Here is a 21793-nt window from a genome sequence, read left to right as displayed (position 1 = left end):
GTGATATGCCCCAGCATGCAATATGCAGCTAGAGTACAACCAGAATAGAAGCCCACTGGAGCAAAGAAGGAGCCTTCAGAGAGCCAGGGGCGTTTCATATTTAGATATGCATCATGGTTTGCAAAGGTTAACAACAATTTACTCTCCTTGGGGATATCAATTTTAATTTTACACCCATTTATTTTGTCTTAAGTCAAATTGCAAAGGTCATCTGAAGCTTTTTCTTTCTATTCAGAACCACTGAAATACAGAAGATCCATATGTAATAATTTCCCTATCCCCTAACCCTCCAGCCCTGCAAAGACTTACACATGTGCCTATGTATCCCACTGGTCACCATGTGTCATGCATCCCTGATCCATAGAGGACAAAAGTCTTGTCCAGCTGACGCTATGTACCAGGGCTCTTTAGCTCAAGACACATGCTTTCAGCTCTAGAGACTCCCCAGTTGTTCAACCCCTAGTGTTGGCCAAGATTGCAGCTGTCATGCTTAACATTGAAGTCAATGGGGCTACTCCAGGTGTGCCGAATTCCGCACAACTTTAAATCTTTGCAGGATTAGGGCCCAGATAGCTAGACATTTGCACAGGTGACTTGTCATCCTTTCATACAGCTACCCAAAGGTAGTCTTCAAACAGATCCAAAAAGTGAATCATTAATGCATAACTGTTTATAATTCAAACTTGGAGGCAGAAAAAAAAATTCTTTGCAACTACAAGGCAGGCCTGTCATCAGGTCACTATGCCTCAGATTTAGCTTAGTCCCATTCTTTGGCAATGATTAGAGATATGGGAGAACATTCATCACATTTCATGGCTCCTGCAACACAGGAACCCAGCTGCATCATCATACAGATGTCACATCATTAAAGCCCTGCAGGGCTAGGAATCTGAAAAGTGTGGATTCCCTACTTCCCCCAAGGAGTCACAAGACTCAACTGGGCTCAAGATACCTTAAAATCAGGATGTTTTACAATACTGAAGCACTACCTTACATTATTTTTAGTGGGTTTTATGGCTCCCTCTGAGCCCTGTAAAGTGGAACTCACGGTAACTAAGGCACCTGGTTTTGCAAGTGGAGGAATACAAAAAATAATCACAGTGAACTTTTAAAGACATCTGAAAAAAGTTTCTTTTCCTCCTGACCACTTCCTATGCCTTTTCCACTTCTTGGGTAATGGGCAAAGGAGCCTCCGGGGCTCCACCAATTAGACACCAATCCATCCTGATCCACCAATTAGACACAGCTCTCCCTAATCAGGGCTACTCTAGAGCAGCTTTAGTAGCCCGAGGACCCCCATTTTGATTTAAAATTTTGCTGCAGACTCCCAAGCCCAACCCCCACTCTACCCCTCCCCCCGCTCCAACCCTGCCACTCCTCTTCCCCACTTCTTTCTGCATGCACATTTCCACTGAAGTCAACCCAATGGAGTATGACAATTTATACCAGCTGGGGAGCTGCCCCCTTCTCTTTTCCATGGAATGTGGTCAAAATCAAAGGAAGGAGAAGATAAGCCATATTTACTTTGGGCAGCGAAGTCAGGTCTGCCCATCTAACAAAGAAGACAACACATGTATACCCATGTGTCCATATTCCTTTCAACTGAACAGAATTGTCTCTTCTTGCAATCACATATCATATGTTTTAATTCAGCTTCACAAAAGTAATAAAAAGCTCAACCTACTCTTCAGGACAAACCCTCTACTTTTCCAAAGGTGTGCAATGCCTCTGAAACTCATTAGAGAAACAGGATGTACCATGAGCTTTGTTGTTCTTCTGAAAAAGAAACATTGTGTAACCCACACACCTTCAGGGTGTGGTGTTCTGTCCCCTCTAGTGGCACCGAGACCATGGGGGGAGGGAGGAAGCGAGAGAGAGAGAGAAATGAGTCTGCTCTACATTCTCATCTAAGAGCCAGTTTGCTTTTAGCTCATGCAGTCGAGGCTCATACACTAAGCTCCAGAGGTCACAGGTTCGATTCCGCCTGCCAACGACCAGGGTCTGTCGGTGTTACAACTGCACCTGGCATTGGCCAGTGTTGGAAGACAGGATACTGGGCTGGACAGACCATTGGTCTGACCCAGTATGGCTGTTCTTATCTTTAGTTGTTTCACATTGTTCATTAGATACTACCCTGTTTGTGACAGCCCAGTGGTGTAAAGTTGCTTCAGCACACTCTCCTCAATTTATCCACCAGTCAGAAAAGTAAAAGCTCTCTTCTGATGTAAAAACAAACAAGCCCACGATGCTGAACACCATCTCAATTTGACGTGACCTGCCAGCCATCACACGCAGCAGTCTCTGTAAAGGACTGCAGGGCTCAAGTGTGCCGAACCAATGAATGAACATTAATAATCTTGAAAATACATTTTAAAACAAGAAATGCATAAATTCACAGAGTTGGAAATGTGGTCTTCCCAAGAACTTGTTACCGTGGCAATTCAGAATAGGAGACTACTACTGAAAAATTGACTGAAGTTATTGATTAATCTGCTGGCAAATTATGTCTGAGTTTAAAATTTTCTACAAACAGAAGCACTTCTATATAAGTCTGTTAACATTCTGAGAACCTGAGCAACATGCTTCAGCAGCGAATTAAGTTCCATGATAAATGTGCTCTCCAATCTGTGCACAAGTCAAGTAGCTATAAAATCAGAATAATTCATGCAAAAATTTTCATTATGTTTCTAAATATACTTATTTACATTTTAAATCACACATTAGACAATATGAAATATCTTTCATTTAGACAGGTGTGAATGAGAAAACAGATGCATCCATTAAATAAGAAACAATTCAATGAATAAAAAAGAGTTGGCGACCTCTTTAGTTTTAGCGCTTCAGCCACCGTTTAACTTACTTGAAAAAACACAGCCATGGCTCCTATTATCCGATTTTCTAAAATTGCTGCTCCAAAACTGTCAAAGTCGTCAGGATTGTAGAAGTAAATCTGCATCTGTAAAAATTAACACAATCAAATAAATTGTCTATTCCTGTAACTTTTAACTGAGGCGACATGCTGCCCTTCTATCAGATGTTACAAATCCAAGATAAACAATATTACACAGCAGAATTCCTTTAACTAGCGTTTTGATTAACAGCATGGCTGCTTTACTAGGACAGTAACCAGGGACCAGATTCAAGGCAATGAATTTTAATAACAAACCAAAAAGAAAAGGAGTACTTGTGGCACCTTAGAGACTAACCAATTTATTTGAGCATGAGCTTTCGTGAGCTACAGCTCACTTAAGCTCATGCTCAAATAAATTGGTTAGTCTCTAAGGTGCCACAAGTACTCCTTTTCTTTTTGCGAATACAGACTAACACGGCTGTTCCTCTGAAATAACAAACCAATGGATAAACAGCGCAGCCGGCCTGTTTAGGTGGCACACCCGTTTTCTGCCAGCATGTTCACATTTCTTTATTCATTACAGGCTTTTCTACAGTTCTGTTACAGCTGCTAAACAAGTTTATCTTGAAAATCTTTAAGGTTTTTTTTAAAAACAGCATTTTAATGTAGAGCGTTACTTTTTTATTTCTAAAGCAATTCATGAGATAAAAAAAGAGTATCAGTATCAATGCATTTTTGTGAGCCTCTGATAATCAGGACTGTCAGTTAGTTCCATACTTTTCCCTGACTTCAGTTAAACATCAACCAATTTTGCCTCAAGAGCTCCAGCATATGGAAGAATTATGACTGAACAGCGCCTTCACACCTACTCATGTACACTGACTATCGTCACCACATTGATTAGTGTGTTCCAGTGGAAAGAGCACTGGATGAGGAATCAAGAGACCTAGGCTCTATTCCCAACTCTGCCACTGGCCTGCTGGGTGACCTTGGGCAAGTCTCTTCACCATTTCCTTTGCCCATCTTTGCTATTTAGATTGTAAGCGCTTCAAAGCAGACACTGTTTCTTACTATGCATCTGTACAGTGCACAGTTCTGTCAGGGCCTACGGTAACACGGGTAACGTACATGCTGGTTCTGACAACGTTTCTCCCAACGTTTCTCCCAAGGGCCTACGGTAACACGGGTAACGTACATGCTGGTTCTGACAACGTTTCTGCCCTTCCCTGCTCTCTGACGGTTCTGAGAGACGGCTTGTGCTCTTCTGAGATCACGCTGTGGAACAAATCCTATCATCGCTTCGGCATGCGTGTCAGTGCATCATGCTGCCTCAACAGGCAGGTTTCCACTACAACCATGTCAAAGGCACATTTAGCCTCCTCGAGTGAAAAATAAATCGTAATTATCTTCCTGGGATAGTTACCAGACATGTTCAGTGATTCCCAGGGTTCTGGCAGCATACACTGGTTCTAAAGGTGTGAAATTACAGCAACACCTGCAGACCTAATGAAGCATTATCATGGGGAGAAAAGAAGAGGCCAAGATGAGGATCAGTCTCTAACAGTGGAAATGAAGAAAGAAAACTACTTTTCAAATGGTTCACAACAATTGTTAAAATCCACTGGAAAATACCCTAACCTGGGAGTGACGGAGGGTGATTTCCTCTCCCCCGGCCCGACCTCATATACCAGTGTATTTACAGAGCTCAGAGATTCTGGCAGTGTCTTACAAATGTAGTGCCTCCAGGCTTGGCCAGCTTTTGACTTGAACAAACAGACTGAGAAACATCCAGTCATTGATGTTGAAATTAAAAACAATTCATTTTAGGTTGAATTGCTTAGGGTTCATTTTAACTTTTACAGACAGAAGCTCACTAGACATCGTAAATTACATTTTACTTCCCCTTAAAACAAACAGACTACAATTGGGTATTCCTCACATAAAAAATTTTAATATACGGTCCTCATCTGAGTTTATGAAGGAAAGTATCGTTCAGTGTGTTCAGTTATAAGCCAAAATCATTATAGACCATCTTTGCTCATAATATTTTAAGGAAATTAACTTTTATAATAGACTTTTGGATAACAGTGCAAATGACTTTGGTGAAATGGTCGAGTTGAGATCCTCCATCTCAGCACTGCAACTGCAGAGTCTAATCAACAGTATATACCTGCCTGATTACCACGTGTTGAAACATTTTCATGGAGCTCCCCTGGTGTCTTTCCACAGAGGGCAGTGCTCTTACCTGTATCAGTCAAATCAAGGGGAACTGTACTGTATGAAAAAGTATTTTCATTTGTCACCCACTAACATGCCTACATGAGCATATGGCTGGAAGGAATTTAGGAGTAGAGTCTTCCAAGGAGTGCCATAATTTATATGTGCATGCATCACACAGAAGTAGTGTTAAGAGGAAGATAACACGGCCATGGTTAATTACTCAAATTTCCACAGTTAAACTGCATGTGAAACCTGGTATTTTGACACAGTTTGATCATGTGATCACATACTACTTCCTCCCATAATACAATATACTTTTTTCAGCAACTTCAGATACATGTGTAGCATATTTTCATTTTTTTATACTTAATGTGTGTTCCATTATCAGAATGGTCTTGTATAATATTATTATGAAACATGTTTATTACAGTGGTATCTGAGGACCAACCAAAGCTTCACTGTGCTAGGCCCTGTACAAACCCAGTAGTAGACTGTTCCTACTCCAAAGAGCTTACAATCAAAATAGACAAGACAGACACAGAGTGGGGGAAGGGGTAGAACACACCAGCAGAACAAACAGAGATAGCAGCTAATGGCAGGTTAATTCCATGATGAGTTGTTTATTTTTTTTGGCCAGGGCGGGGGTCATTAGGAGGGGATCAGCTAAATGGAAAGCAAAGGGGAGGGAGAAAAGATATTGTAGGGAGCTGGGGTGAAGAAGCCAACGCAGGGGAGAAGGGGGACAAGTGTGGAGTGAAGCTGAGGTAGAGAGACTGGGCGATGGGAGGGTTGAAGCAAACAGCTAAACAGCACAGGGTAGAGAAGTCCAGCAAAAACTGCAGGACGTTTTCTGAACATCCGAAGGTCCATACTTTGGCTGCTCCTGCCAGCTGGAGTCTGGCAGATCTTCACTAATAGACATTTTAACCTAACGTTTTCTATCAGCAGCACAGACTTCCTTAACTACAATTCAGAGAAAAGACAATTAGCTATAAAGCTAACTTCACTGCATACATAGGTGACATAAATATGCCAGTAAATTTTCACTATTGCTCATTGTTATATGCTTAATATGTACAATGTGCTGTGCCCTTTAGGTATAAATGATTTTCATGGACTCCGTCTGGCACACATGGACCATGACTACAAGATACTACAAAAGTGTACTGAATGTTGCAGAAAAATGGTATCTTATTATAATGGCATATATGAGCACTAGAATATGCATGAGGGAGCAGAGTTAAGGTTGCCTGTGTAACCTTAATTGTGACATTCCCTGACTTTTGAGTGCTACAGTAGGTAGCCCAAATGCAGGTTTTTGTATGCTACGGGGGCTATTGCTTTATTCTGGGGGGGGGGGGGGGGGAATGTGGGTAGTAAAAAACATAAAAAGCAGCAGCTTATTCTCCCAGACTCTGAACCTCTTCACACTTGGAAGAATCTGACAATCTTTATAAGTATAAATTCCACAATCTGAAACTATTTGGTTAGACATCACTAGAGTGCCGTGTTCCATGTAGCCTTCTTGACAGCTTTACAGCCAAAAGCCTTCCCCAGTGACAGGTCCTTCAGGCAAGAAGAGCCGTGCTGCTTCTCGCCCAAAATACTAGGTTTACACCAACCTTTTATGACTCCTTAACTGCTTACAAAGTCAGCAGGGGCCTAAATGGACCTTCAAAACATTTCACTATGTGGCTCACACATGCAGCATAAGTTTCCGTAGCTGCACGTTTTACATGCCTTGCAAACATTTCTCATGCAAACTGCACCATACATGAGCAGCATGAAATTTTCAGTGGCTAACTTAGTCAAATCAAAGCAAAGCTTCACTGGAACACACAGAGGCAAGTCTCCCCTCAGAGGGTTACTTCCTTGCCAGTCTTCTCCCCAGAACTGCTTTGGTTGCAAAAATTTTCTTATAATGGGAAAAGTTTATATTTTTCACTCCCCCTGTACTTGGAAATGGCTGGATTGTTTTTTCTCAGACTTGAGAAAGATTCATTTTGCAGGAGAAATCAAGCCTGAGTTACAAGTGAATGAAAACAGGGTTAGAGTGAAACCCCTCATGTAACATTAACCCTAGATATTTTTGTCCATACCACAATGAAATGTGGTATGTTCTGTAGGCTGCTAGCCTGTTTCCCAGCCCAGAAAATAATTAGTACCATACCCAGGATCTGCTCAGGTGCTTCTTCAGTGCACCATTTATCAGTGGCATCAACAGTCTTCCCCACAGTGCAACATAAATCCAACAATCTAACCCAGAGCTTCCTTGCCAGATCCTCCCTGCTCCTAGCAACTCTTCCCCAGTCCCTTTACTCCAGGGCCTACCACAAAAGCCAACCTACTTCCTGCAGCTTCCCTCTCAGATGGCACTTTCTGCCTTTATACGAGTCAGGTGCACATCAGCCAATCACCCAACCAATTCCAAACTACCAAGGCCAACCTGTTCTTAACAGGGTTCTCCCTCAGAAGAGGACTGCTGCTGGCCCCAGGCTCTTCACGGGACAGGCCCTCCTGGTACATGTTTACACACAGTTCTTAATGCACATTTAATGTCTGTTTATCAATTTCTGCTGATTCTAAACCTCTCTCAAAGTACAACTCACCCGATTACACCTTTAAAATAAGGTCTGGTGTACCCTGGAGACTTCTGCCCTTGGTCTTTCAATATGGCATAAGGAGTGGTTTTTAATTTCTGTTTGGATTGTATCTTTTAGATCTGCTTTCAAGACAGAAGAGCTACAGATAGGCATCCCCATTGCCACAGATGAGGGCTGCAGAGGAGAAGAGTTTACATATAGTACGGACACTCTCAGTTAACTTCTTGCAGCACAGACGAAAGTAAAACAAAGATGAGTATTAAATGGAGCCCAAAGGGTCCAAGAAAATTTAAAGTGATTGTGGAACCCAAGCAATGAGACTTGGCCAGGTGCCAAGTATTTTAAAAAAATAATTAAGAGCTTTAAACAAGGCTGCCAAAGCTATTGCCCCAGTGCAACCTCCCTGGACAAATTAGTCTTAGATTAAAAATCAACAACAGCTCATTGTGCTGTCACAGAAGTAGAATAAAAAAATATGCGAAGGTATTAGGAATGCCAGCATGTGGACGGCATCATTGCAATTAGCTTTCTGCTCGTTCCCTTCCCTGGACACACAGGGCTAACATGCAATTTAAAGCGGGGGAAGAATAAAAAGCTTTTGTAGGCCAGCCAATTTTCTGGTGACTCAGCCAGTTAGGTGCAAAGGCAACAGTTATGTGGGTTTATTACTGTGACAAAGTTCCTCCTCTACCTTGGTGGGTCTTGCGCTTCTTGGCGGATTTGCTCGCCTTGGAGCTTCACAGCAGCCCTCAGCTTGGCTGTTTTTCTGAACCCACAGTCCAGGTCGACTCCTCCTGTGTCTGACCAGGAGTTGGGAGGTTTGGGGGGAACCCGGGCCCACCCTCCACTCCGGGTTCCAGCCCAGGGCCCTGTGGAACGCAGCTGTCTAGAGTGCTTCCTGGAACAGCTGTGTGACAGCTACAACTCCCTGGGCTACTTCCCCATGGCCTCCTCCCAACCCCTTCTTTATCCTCCGCATAGGACCTTTCTCCTGGTGTCTGATAATGCTTGCACATCTCAGTCCTCCAACAGAATGCGTTCTCAGCTCCTAGTGCCTCTTGCTCCCAGCTCCCCACACGCGCACCACAAACTGAAGTGAGCTCCTTTTTAAAACCCAGGTGCCCTGATTAGCCTTCCTTAATTGATTATAGCAGCTTCTTGATTGACTGAAGGTGTTCTAATCAGCCTGTCTTAATTGTCTCCAGAAGGTTCCTGACTGTTCTGGAACCCTCCATTACCTTACCCAGGGAAAAGGGACCTACTTAGCCTGGGGCTAATATATCTGCCTTCTATTACTCTCCTGTAGCCATCTGGCCCGACCCTGTCACATTACATACTGCGTTGGAGACCCAGAATATTTTTAGAAGAATGGAACTCAAAGGGATAGCAGGTAGACAGCAACTTTGCATGGTGCATTGAAATAAAAAGTCTGAAATATTTGCTTTATACAATGAAGTTAATCACTGAATACATGCATCCTTAATTATTACCTTTTGCTGCTCAAACTGTAAGAAGGAATTATTCTCAACCACTTTTACAGCTAGATTTAAAATGGCTGGCACAAAAATAAATTGTATGCTAAGACTATGAATCATACATGATTTTGTTGTTGTTATTGAAAGCCTGTATGCAGCTAATTTATTCTGTTTTAAATATGTGCACAGATTTGTAGGGAACTGGCTGATGTCATCTATTTGATTAGACATATAAATTATGTAGGACCATGTTCGAATCTTGATTGCAACAGTGTAAATCCTAGATTTACTTCTCTTCTTAATATATGTAAAACTTCTGATTTGTAGCATATGCTATACCTGCTTGGTTGAGGGGAGAAGGACCATGTGGGGTTTTTTCCCCAATACCTTTATAAGGGCTTGATGTATTAAAACAGAATTTTGAAAGAAAGAAAAGAAAAGAAAAGAACTGGGAGACACCTTTCTTCTTCATAACCCCTTACTCAACAATAAGGTTTTAGGCAAGGGCAGGCCTCTATTACTGCCACGGTCACTCAGCATTTTACAGTGCTCAGACACACTACAGAACAAAGAAAAAGGCTCTGTCTGAAGCATTTGCAATCTGATAAACGATGCAAAGTTGCAAGCTGTAGGGAGTCAGAGGGGTAACCAAGAACAATGAGATCACATGGTAGCTCATTTTTGGCATGTGCACATCTTGGAATTAGGATAAAATATTGCTGGGGTTTTGTGTTCATTTTTGATAATAGCCATTCGTTGTCTATGGCACTAAACTGTGGGGCACACCCAACATACAGGTGGGGGGGGGTGCAGTGAGGCCCGGGCCAGCCCCCATGGGAGCAGAGAGGGAGAGCTACCCTGCCCCACTCTGCCCTCAGTTCCGCTCCAGCTCTGGCCCCTCCTCCAGCCAAGGCCCCAGCTTCGGCTCCTGGCCTCTGACTGTGGTCCAGCTCCCCGCTTCCGGCCCCAGCCCTGCTTCCGGCCCCAGCCCTACTTCCAGCTGTGGCCTGGGCCAGCTCCCACAAGCATGGTTGCCAATTTTGGTTGCATGTATTCCTGGAGGTTTCATCACATGATATGATCTTTAATGAAAGATTAATTTTTAATTCCTGGAGACTCCAGGGCAATCCTGGAGGGTTGGCAACCTTACCCACAAGGAAGTGCCGCCCAGCTCCTCTCCTGCTCCGGCCCCAGCCTATCCCCCAGCCAAGGCCCCGACCACAGCCCAGCTCCCGGCCCCTGGAGGAACACGGACAGATTATGTTAAGCATAAGGAGGGGCGTGACATAAAAAGTTTGGGGACCACTGGCCTATGAGTACTGTAGAAGAGATGTGATTTGACCTATGTTATGGAAGAAGTCACACGAGATGACTGTTATATGCCCTTCTCACCCCAATCCTACAAGATGCTCAGAATTCTGATGCCAATCCAGCAAGCACTTCAATGCGTGAGCAGGCCCATTGAAGTCCCAGTAGTCAATTAATGAGTCAAAGAGAAATTAATGAGATGATTCATGTGTTAAATGCTTTGCTGGCTCAGGGCCCACACACTCTGCACCTTGAGGGTTAAGTCAGGAATGAAGAAAGAGTAGTAGTCTGGCATGCCAGAATTTTGATTTGTATTTTGAGCAATAAATATTTCCCACACCCGGCTCCCTGTCCCAAATGAGGAAGTGGTACTCTCATTTCCATAGGGTGAGTGGCTATACGGTGTGGACAAATTTGATGCTAAGGGACTGTGCGTTAGGTTCATATTATAGAGATACAAATGAATGTAATAGCTGCAGTGTTTATGTTGTCCATAACATAAAACTTTTTTGAAATTGCTTTGTACTCCGAGTAACAGCCATATGATTCACCATGAAATGAAGTCTGGAAAATCGTTTTGGATAAATGGAACAATAAATTCAATAGAATTTCTATGACAACATAGATTGCAACACTCTGCCACAAGTAAAATGTTATAAATCATTCAAAACCAACAAGAAATCAGCAATAAATCTTCTATTTCAAAACACACTACAACCCAGCATTATAGTGTTGTGGTTATTACCCCACCCACACTTCATATTTTTGCTCTTTTCCCCCTTTACACGTGTTTTATCTTAAACGTCTTATATTTCTTCCAAATGCAGGAAATGCTTATAACATGTACATGTAAACAAAGTTAAAAATATTTTAAATAGGGGCCATATAGGGTTAGGGTTTATGATTTTTTGTGCTTCTTTTCTAGTTAATTTCCTTGAACTATGACTGGATTTGTCATATTATCTTGTTAGCTGTATATTTACCAGGTTCTCTTTAGAGACACGTGAATGGTAAGTTTACAGTTTGGCAGAGTGAGTGTGCAAAAAAAAGTGTCATTTACATGCCACTAGCAGGTAACTGTACAGCACCGATCACAATGGGGTCCCTGTACATAAACAAGGCTCTTAGGTACTACGGTAATACAAATAATAAATAACAACCAAGAGGAGGATGTAAAATTACAATCAGTGACACCAACTCCTCTAATTCAATCACAAGTCTCATTATATTTGGTGTTTTTTTCTTAAAGCCCTCGGTCCTGGAGTCATGTGATTCCAAAAGAACACCAGTTTTGTTTAAAAAGATACATTTCCAGCCCTTATGGTTGAAGAGAAAAGCCAGGTAACACAAAGTGAGTGTATTCTTATGGCACAGAAAGCAAAAGGCAAATACAAAGAACCAAACATTATTTATTTTTTGAAAAGCTCATTATTTTTAAGCCAATCTCATGATTTTGGGGCCTGACTCATGATTTTTGAAGGATCGAAGTTGGGAATACTGACACAAGGTTGAAAGGAAGGATCGTCCAGCGGTCAGGGCACTAGTTTAGGATTCAGGAGACTTGGGGTCAAGTCCCTGCTCTGCTACAGACATCTGTGTAACCTTGGATAAGTCATGTAGCCTCTCTCTGTCTCAGTTACCCACCTGTACAGTGGCAGTCACAGCACTTCCCTGCCTCACAACGGTGTTTGAGGATAAATGCATTAAAGATTGTAAGGCACTCAGATACCATGGTGATGGGCCATGTACAAGTACCTTGGACGCACAGAATAGAGGTACTTGATTATATCACTGGAATGCCACGGAATTAAGTTACAAACACACACCCATTCCTAACCAACGTATAGCTCTTTTGTCATAGAATTTGCCCAGACGCTTGCATGTGAATGATACCCATTTGCACGTAGGGCCTGATCCAAAGCAGGTTGCAATCAACAGCCATCTTTCTATGGGCTTTGGATCAAGCTCATTGTTTGGACTTTGCAAGAGAGGTGTTGTTTTAAATGGACTGTTGTTTGGAGTACTGCCCCTTATCCACTTTACAGAACTAGAATCTGAATGCAGAGGATTCCAGACCACTATGAAAAGCTAGCGTGCATATAAACACACAGCGGCAACTCTCTGACTTTTGTCTAATGGACAAAACAACCCAACAGCAGCAGCATTACTTTATAAAACTGGATGCCGGGAAAACAGAAAAATTGGAGCCTGTGCTTAGCTGGTGTCTAGTGTGCAAACGGAAACAGGTAATTTACAGGACGCTTCAGGAAGTGTCTGAGAACCAAAAATGGATGGACTAATTTTATAAATGTAATTGCTGTTATATGTGGCTGTTACACGTATCTTCCCCATAACTTTCCCAGAGCTTGACCTTGGAATTTGGGATCGCATTAAGTCCTTCTTATAAGGAAAGAATACCCTGAAGGAAAGCCAACCCTCAACTAAAGTATTTTACCGAAGGGATGCAAGTGTTTTGTGGATTCCAGATGGCAACTCCAAGTTCTGAAATGCCAAATCTTCCTGTACTTTGGTTCCTCTTTGATGAATGCATTTGCATTCCTAAATATCAAGAAAGGGTCTAAAACTTTACTGGAACAAAGATGGTGGAAGAATGCTAGGATCTGCCTGTGATGCTGTTATGAAAAGGAAGATGACCATTTATATCACTGTTGCTACCACTGTTGCACAATTGCACTACATGTGATAAAATGTATATAATCTAAGGTGTCAACGGAAAAGTTACAATCTGTGAAGTATGATTATCCTGGTTAAATCCTGTATCTGAAGTTTATGAATATTGGCTGGGTATCTATCTCAAACATGTGTTGTGTACCTAGGTGGCACCCCCAGAGAGATTTACATCAGGGCTAGCCAGCTATGTGTTGATGGCCCATTAAGGACACGCCACACTCACAATGGGCCATTGAAGAAACTCAGCCCGTCCAGTAGGCCTCTCCAGTGGATGCCTCAGAAAGCGAGGCATAAGTGCCGACTCCTTGTGTGTTCCGGGGCTGGAGCATCCACGGGGAAAAATTGGTGGGTGCTCTGTACCCACCGGCAGCTCCCCGCCCCAGCTCACCTCCGCCTCCGCTCTGCTCCGCCTCCTCCCCTGAGTGTGTTGCTGCGTTCTGCTTCGCCCCCCTCCCTCCCTCCCAGCGCTTGCCCGCCATGAAACAGCTGTTCTGCACGGCAAGCGCTGGGAGGGAGGAGGAGGAGGAGGAGCAGTGTGCTCAGGGAAGAGGCGGGGCCGGGGTGCAGGTTTTGGGAGGGGTCCAATAGGGGCAAGGAGGGGGCAGAGTCGGGGCGGGCACCCACCGGCGCCAACAAAAGTTGGTGCCTGTACAGCGAGGAGCCAATGGCCACCCCCTGTGATTCAGCAAAATATGCAGGGCCATGTGGTATGCTCTTGGGACCCTGAACTCCACCTTGGGCCATACACAGGGGCTGTGGGCATTGTTTGGGACAGTTACTTTCCATGCACATGGCAGAGGATACAGACACCTGAGACATCTCCATTTCGCCTCTTTCCTGCTCCAAGTCTCGGGACTGTGGATTTACAACTAAAAGGAGCATCTTGAACCATGGACTGAGGACCTTCCCATCTTTTGGAAGTTATCAGAGAGACTTTTGCAAGCCAGCTGTCTAGAACATCACTGCTACAAACCTGATATAAGGACTTTGCAATCATATGTATGTATATGATCTATTAGATCTATTATGATCTATAACTCTCCGCTTTTCTTTTCTTAATAAAATCTTTAGTTAGTTTACTAAGGATTGGCTGACAGCATGCTATTTGGGTAAGAACTGAGATACATATTGACCTGCGGGTAAATGTCTGTTCCTTTGGGATCAGCAGAACCTCAAATATGGTGAATTGGGTTTTCAGTAACCTCTCACTACATTAGACCAGTTTGTCTGGATGGGAACCTAGGGCTGGAATGCATCAAGAGAACTATGTTTGGCTTCTGGTTAACCAGTGTACTACTGAAGAAACTCTTTTGTTACTGACTTGGGGAATCTAATTATAGAATAAACCACCAGTTTTGGGGGATTGTCTGCCCTGATTCTTGCAGTCTGCCCTGAGTGTAGCATTCTCAGTTTGGTCCATCCCATGCACCTGGTCACACTGCCAACCTATTCTCAGCAGGAGACAGACACTGAAGTGCTCGTTATAAAACTACTGTACCTTTAAAAAAAACATATTGAAAAAGATCACACTTTTCTCAGCATGTCTGATTAATACAATTTCAAATACCATTTACTCTAGCTTTTTAAGATGCACCAGCTCTGGGATTCCTCTGAGAGATCATGGCTTACTGCAGTTTCTTCTTCTTGTGGTATGGAATTCAGAGCATCTTGCATGGTTTACTGGGTTATTTTGAGGAGGGTTAGGAAGGGAGCTCTTTCATTCCATTTAATGCTATTCAGAAGGGTTTAGAACAAATTCTGAGATATTTGTAGTTTTGTGGCATCTTTGGGCTCTGATCCATGCAGCAGATGAAGTAGGTTTTCACTAGCTTTCCACTGGGCAGGAAGGCCATTCGTATCGCAGAGGGGATGTGAACTCACCCAGGCAATATACTAGCAGAATTATTTTTGTTTGCTGAGCTGTGAACTGTACGGCAATGAGTGACTCACTCCAAGTGCTCTGTGACATATTTAAAGTGCGCTCTCCCATCTTTTACTGAATAACCATTTCTATCCAAGATAGCGCAGTAATCCAAAAGGCAGAGTTTCTCTAATAAAGCATGCAACGGTGCTAAACGCAATTTAATTCTCTGTGTGAACTTCTGGTGTTTTCTTGGATTCATGGTGAGAGAGAGGAAGGACAGACTTGAAGCAGAGGTGGTGCTATCCTATTGCGGGCGCTAAGCAGGCCCTAAGTCAAGGCACCCCAAATCACTAGTCTCTTTGGAATATCTTCGATGTAACCTCTCTGTGCCTCAGTTCTTGATTTTCTTCTTGTACATCGTATCCCATTCTGTTACCCTTTGGCTGTTTAGAATGTAAACTCGTCATGCAGTTGGTTTCTAAGTTGTAACTTAAGAAGTTTGTAAAGTTTTACACAGTTCTCTGATGAATTCAGAGGAAGCTAAAAGGCAATAACAGTGTAGCTTCCTAGGCGGACTGCTCCGGTGACTCACCCCCTGTGTTCAATAGCAGTCTCACTTTAAATTAAAATGAATTTTGTAGTTGATAGGTTCCAGTGGCTAAGAGCCAAACCGTGCAGTGTCAGGTAGCAACAGTGCAGTTCATATCTGACTCCCATCCAAGCTACAATGGCTGATTCATGGGGCCAAATTCTACTCCCAGTTACACTGCTGTAAAGTCAGAATAACTCCATTGACCACAGTAGAATTAATCCAGATTTGTATCACCTTAACTGGAGAGAAGAATTTGGTGCCTAGTTTTCTCACAAAATTCACAGCTCCTGTCTCATCACCTGACTTGGTGACCAAACACTTTCAAAAATGTAGAAAACAAAGGTTTTCTCTGCGACATTCTAGTGGCACCAGACACAGGGCCAGATTAACGCAGGGGCGTTAGGGGCTGCAGCCGAGGGCCTCAGGCTAAGGGGGACCCCCACAGGCTGGATGTGGCCCGCTGCTTCTTTTCATCTGGCCCGTGGCAAGTCTCTGTGCCACGGGCCGGACACTGGTCCCCAAGCCTTGCCGGCCCACCCCCTGCATGGGCTGGAGCCATGAGCACCAGCTCGCCAGCATGCCCTTGGGGCCCCTAGGTGAAGGGCGTTCAGAGAATCTCTGCACATCCCCAGGGCCGGCTCTGCAGCTCCCATTGACAGGGAAACTGGCGGCATGCACCGTACACAGTGGCCTGGCCCCTCCGCCTAGGGGCTGGACATGCCGGCCACCTCGGGGAGCAGAGCAGCACGGAGCCAGGACAGGCAGGGATCCTGCCTTAGCCCTGCTGTGCCCCCGACCAGGAGCCGCCCGAGATAAGCACCTCCCAGTCAGAGCCTAGAGCCTGCACCCCAACCCCTTACTCCAGCCCAGCGCTCCCTCCTGCACCCAAACTTCCTCCCAGACCCTGCACCCCACCTGCACCCCAACCCCGTGTCCCAGCCCAGAGCCCTCTCCTGCACCCAAACGCCCTCCCAGACCCCACATCCCAGCTGCACCCCAACCCCCTATCCCAGCCCCCTCCTGCACCCAAACTTCCTCCCAGACCCCAGACCCCAAACCTCCTGCTGCACCCCAACCCCCTGTCCCATCCCTGGCCCCACCCCCTCAGATGGAGCTGCACCCCAATCCCCTGCCCAGCCCTGAGCCCACTCCTGCACTCCAAACCCCCCAGGGACCCCACAAAATCTAATAGGAGTAATGGTCTCAAGTTGCAGTGGGGGAGGGTTAGGTTGGATATTAGGAAAAACTTTTTCACTCGGAGGGTGGTGAAACACTGGAATGCGTTACCTAGAGAGGTGGTGGAATCTCCATCCTTAGAGGTTTTTAAGGCCTGGCTTGACAAAGCCCTGGCTGGGATAATTTAGCTGGTGTTGGTCCTGCTTTGAGCAGGGGGTTGGACTAGATGACCTACTGAGGTCCCTTCCAACCCTGATATTCTATGATTCTATGATTTTAGCCCGAGGCCCACAGGAGAGTTAATCCGGCCCTGAACAGACAACATGGTTTTGTAGAGGGATATTATTGCAACACATTTAACATACAATATTACTATGCAACATTACACTGCTTGTCTTGCAACAATGAGAATTATTGTACTCCTTCAACAACTGGAAAAATTAGTAAGAAACTATCAGGAGGTGGAGGTTTTGTCTCCATCTCATTCTCTGAACTCATGTGTCATCCACTTCCAAATTAGCACTATCAGATCAAAAGAACTACACTTTAACATTTTGCTTGCATAAAGAGGATCATGAAAGGTAAAATATTCAAGTGAATACTAAAACTGTGTGAAAATGTAAAGCTTCTGGAAATTGCACAATTTTCTCAAGAGATGTTGAAACCTGCCCATCAACACATCTGCAAATCCACTTGCAAACACAGACTCTCTGTACCAAAATCATCTGCAAAATGTCACAGTTATTCTGCCACAGTGTGAAATAAAAACACAAATCTAACTCCTGCCCACCCCCTCCACAGACTGGCCCCTTTCTGCAGAAATCCCCCGGCAGCCACACCAAGAGTCCCTTTGAGCACTTTGACTACACTGCTGCTTAAGCCTGGATATTTTAAGGTTCCCCGCCCCTCCATCTCCTTCTTTCAAGTGTATTGTTCCTTATTCTATGGAATTTGAGTATAATAACCACTCTTCACAGTTTCAGTTTTTCTGAGACTCAATATAGTGCCCACTGAGCTCAATGAAAAGGAAAAAATCCACTGAGTTGTCAAGCTTCTGGCAAAGAGAACAGCACTGTTAAGTAAGCTGTTCGGTTCAAATTTCATTTTACAGGCCCAAGTTCAGCCCAGCTCTAGGGCACTTGCTTAATTCCGACAAGCCACGAACCCCATCCCTCTTTTGCAAAGCCTCAGCACGTTGTGCTCTGCTTTAAACTTGAAGACGAATGAGAGGGAGACTGCTTCCAAGAGGGAGGCGAAGCCCACGCTTCAGTGCTTTGCTGCATGGCAGCCCCCCCGTGAGTAACCTGTTTCGGCCAAATCTCACCTGTGCCGCTGCAAATGCCAGGGAGCCCCTCCTCCATTTCCAGCCTGGACGGATAGGATTCGGGGATCATGCCGAGGTCTGAGTATCCCCTCAGTCGCATGGACAATAGCCAGCAGTTTGGGGGGCAGGGCAACCAGTGTCTCCGCACTGTGCAAGGACAGCACAACTGAGGCTGAAGCAGAGGCCACCAAGAAGCAGCTCCAGATGGCAACCTAGCTACTCAGACTGCCTGCTGCCCCCTGGGAAATACCATCATTGTGGGGACTGGCTCTCCTTGTTATACGGGGTGGTTCTGGTGCGGTCTGTGGATGGGGGATCGCCACAAACACACACCTTCAAATCAGGGGATTCAAAGATAATTGGAGGGAGAGTGGGGAATTCAAGGAACGTTTGCGGGGAGGGGAGTATTTCTGGGTTTCCTTTGGCCACGGGGAGAGTCAGCGGTTTGGCAGCTGAAAGGAACTCAGCCATAACTCTCAGCCTAAAAGCTGCCGCTGGTTTTTATTTTATTTTATTTGGCTTTGTTTCATGTGTTTCTCGCTCACTTCTCCCCTTTCCGTTTTGATCAGCCTCTGGGTCTGTGCCTAGAGTTGCCAACTTTCTAATTTCTGGAAACTGGACACTACAGTAGGAGCGCTGGAACCGCCCCGCACCGGGCCTCGTCTCTTCCCGAGGCCCCGCCCCCTCTCCCGAGGCCCCGCCCCCTGCTCACTCCTCTCCACCCCTCCCCTGTAGCTCGCTGCTCCATCCTCTCTACCTCCCTCCCGCCACCAGCTGGCCTCGCTCTGCTCTGGGGCTGGGCTGGGAACTTTTGCCCCTGACACAAAGTCTGCCTGCCCATGAGATGCAGGTAGGATGCGGTCCCAGCTGAGCAGGGGCTGGTGCAGGTTGACGATGCGGTGCCTCCCCGGGACTTTTGGTGTCCTGTCAGTAGGGTGACCAGGTGTCTAGTTTTTGACCATAACACCCAGTCGGAAAGGGACCCTGGCGGCTCCGGTCGGCGGTTCTGCAGGGCCAAGGCAGGCTAGTCCCTACCTCTCCTGGGGCACCACGCTGCACCCCAGAAGCGGCCAGCAGGTCTGGCTCCTAGTCAGAGGGGCCACAGGGCTTCGCACGCTGCCCGAGCACCGACTCCGCACTCCCATTGGCCGGGAACTGGCCAATGGGAGCTGGGGACGGGGACGGTGCCAGTGGGTGAGAGCAGCACATGCTGCAGAGCCTTGTGCCCCCCCCGTCCCACCCTGGGAGCTGGACCTGCTGGACACTTCCGGGGGGCAGCGTAGAGCCAGGACAGGCAGGCAGCCTGCCTTAGCCCTGCTGCGCCGCTGACCAGGAGCCACCCGAGGTAAGCCCCTGCCCGAGCCCTGAGCCCCCCCCAAACCCAAGCCCCCTCCTGCACCCCAGAGCCTACATCTCCTGCCCAAAGCCCTCACCCTCCCTGCACCCAACCCCATGCCCCAGCCGAGAGCCCCCACCCACACCCTGAACTCCTCATCCCCGGCCCCACCCCAGAGCCCTCACCCCAACCGCCTGCCACAATCCGTAGTCCCCTCCCACACTCTGAATCCCCAGCCTGGAGCCCCCTCCTTCACCCCAACACCAGCCTCACCTCAGAGCCCACACCCCCAGCCCAAAGCCCACACTCCACACCCCAGCCCCCTGCCCCAGCCCGGAGCCCCCTCCAGCACCCTGAACCCCTCATTTCTGGCCCCAGCTCAGAGCTCGCACCCCCAGTACGAGCCCTCCACCCCCAACTTCCTGCCCCAGCCTGGAGCCCCCTCCGCACCCTGAACTCCTCATTTCTGGCCCCACCCCAGAGCCCACAGCTCCATTTAGAGCTCTCACCCCTCCCCCAACCCAACCCCCTGCCCCAGCCCCGTGAAAGTGAGTTGGGGGGGGCAGAGAGTGAGCCAACGAAGGAGGGGGAATGTAGTGAGCAGGGGGCAGGGCCTCGGTGAAGGGGTGGGGCTAGGGTGTTCGGTTTTGTGTGATTAGAAAGTTGGCAACCTTACCGATCAGTACATCTGACCGGACACTGTACAGGTTCCCTTTCAACTGGACTTTCTGGTCGAAAACCTGACACCTGGCAGCTACATTCTTATCCCTAAAACCACAGGTGTGAACCAGATGTCATGCTTATCTTCTCTTGAGGTTACAGCAAACAAATGCATGCCTTCAGAATATAAAGTAAGCTGGGGATCAAAAAGCCTGAAATATATTAAAAGCGTGGCATTGAAGTTCAAAATACAAATAACTTACAAATCACAAATTCCCTTTGGAGTGTGGTTTATGATATATTTTATATAAAAGTTATAGGTTTTTTATTTATTAACTTTTTATATCACTATATTAACATACCACTATATTAACATACCACATACCACAAAACTGAGGCAAATAATGTTACTGGCATAATTCTGAAACTTTGACTTTAAGCCAGAAATACAGACCATAATCTTCTCCTTCTGGCGAGCTATTGCTATACACACTATATGGTATGTAACACCGACTGTTTAGAAACCACTATGGCCTAAAGGCAGAATTAAAGACAGTCTTGGCCTTAGTTTTCCTTCTGTTGTAGGTTTAAGTTAAGGTGCAATGTGACATGCATATTGTGTGTCACTCACATACTGAAAGGAGACTATGCCAATCCATCTTATTTAAATATGTGTTTGCTTGTTTTAAGTTAAATGTCATTATACAAGAAATTAACTAAAAATAGGGGGGAAATGGTGGTTTAACCTCAGGTCATAGGAATTACAGACCAATTAGGGGATCTAGGCGTTGTTCTGACAGTGCAGAATTGCTCTCTGAGGGATTTTGGCCAGTCCAGTTTTAGATGAACAACTCCTTCCTTATGGAGACTATTCTACAGTCCGGTGGAAGCCCCCATTGGGATACTGTTCCTGGTACAGGGAGCATTTAGAAATGCAGCAAGATGGGACAGTGTTCTCCCTCACCCCAAACCATGGCAAAATAATGAGGCAAAATATGAGACAAATTTTGAAAGCGAGTGTCATACTCCATTTTTCCCCTTCATTTAGGTCAGGTGCTTAGGCCTTGTTTCTCACTTCCTAAGGTGATTTGTCTATAGGCAGCACTGCTTTTCTGTGTGTCACAAGGGCTGTTGTCTCTGGTACAACGTACATTTTCAGTGTCTTCTCAGCTTCTCCCTTCCTTCCTGGTTGTCTCTGATCTTTTCTCTTTCCCACCATACTTCCCCCTCCCTCCCCCCCCCCCCCCGCAAGGCTATCAGAAGAAGACAGCTAATGATAGCCCTCTAATAATAGGAGGCAGCATGGTGGGTTGAGGCATAGGGCCTACAGACCTGCACTTTGGGCCCCATATCCTAGAGTCATGTGATTCCACCATCAACTCAGCGTTCATTTCATAAAAACAAGTTTCTAGCTCTCATGGCTGCAGAGAAAAGCTGGAGAATGGGACTTGAGTAACAGCAGCAATGTCATCTGACTGAGTCTGCAGAGAGCCTGAAAGAATAGGGCTCACAGGGATGCACTGCACCATTCTTCTCAAAGGGGTGTTAATTCAAGAACCGAGAAGTTAGAGAGGAGGGGGCACCAGCTCTTCTGAAGCACAGGACTGTATGCGGCAAGAGGGGAAGAGCACAGCATTCCTTGCCTGCAACCAACTAAATACAACCCAGCTGTTAAAGTACTGGGTAGATCCTC

The 21793-nt window shown here is 45.7% G+C and overlaps 1 protein-coding gene across 5 annotated transcripts in view; it reads right to left on the bottom strand.

Moving 5' to 3' along the window:
• Nucleotides 1–21793, bottom strand: part of PTPRG (protein tyrosine phosphatase receptor type G) — a 618498-nt gene that overhangs the window by 210147 nt on the left and 386558 nt on the right. For all 5 annotated transcript variants that reach the window (XM_048858998.2, XM_075130209.1, XM_075130210.1 and 2 more), the window contains exon 5: nucleotides 2861–2956. In XM_048858998.2, coding sequence (XP_048714955.1) covers nucleotides 2861–2956 — 96 coding nt within the window. The remainder of the gene's footprint in view (nucleotides 1–2860; nucleotides 2957–21793) is intronic.

This window comes from Caretta caretta, chromosome 7, assembly GCF_965140235.1.
Source record: "Caretta caretta isolate rCarCar2 chromosome 7, rCarCar1.hap1, whole genome shotgun sequence".
Lineage (NCBI taxonomy): Eukaryota > Metazoa > Chordata > Testudines > Cheloniidae > Caretta > Caretta caretta.
The sequence above is the reverse complement of the archived record's forward strand: the minus strand, read 5'-3'. Positions and strand labels throughout refer to the sequence as shown.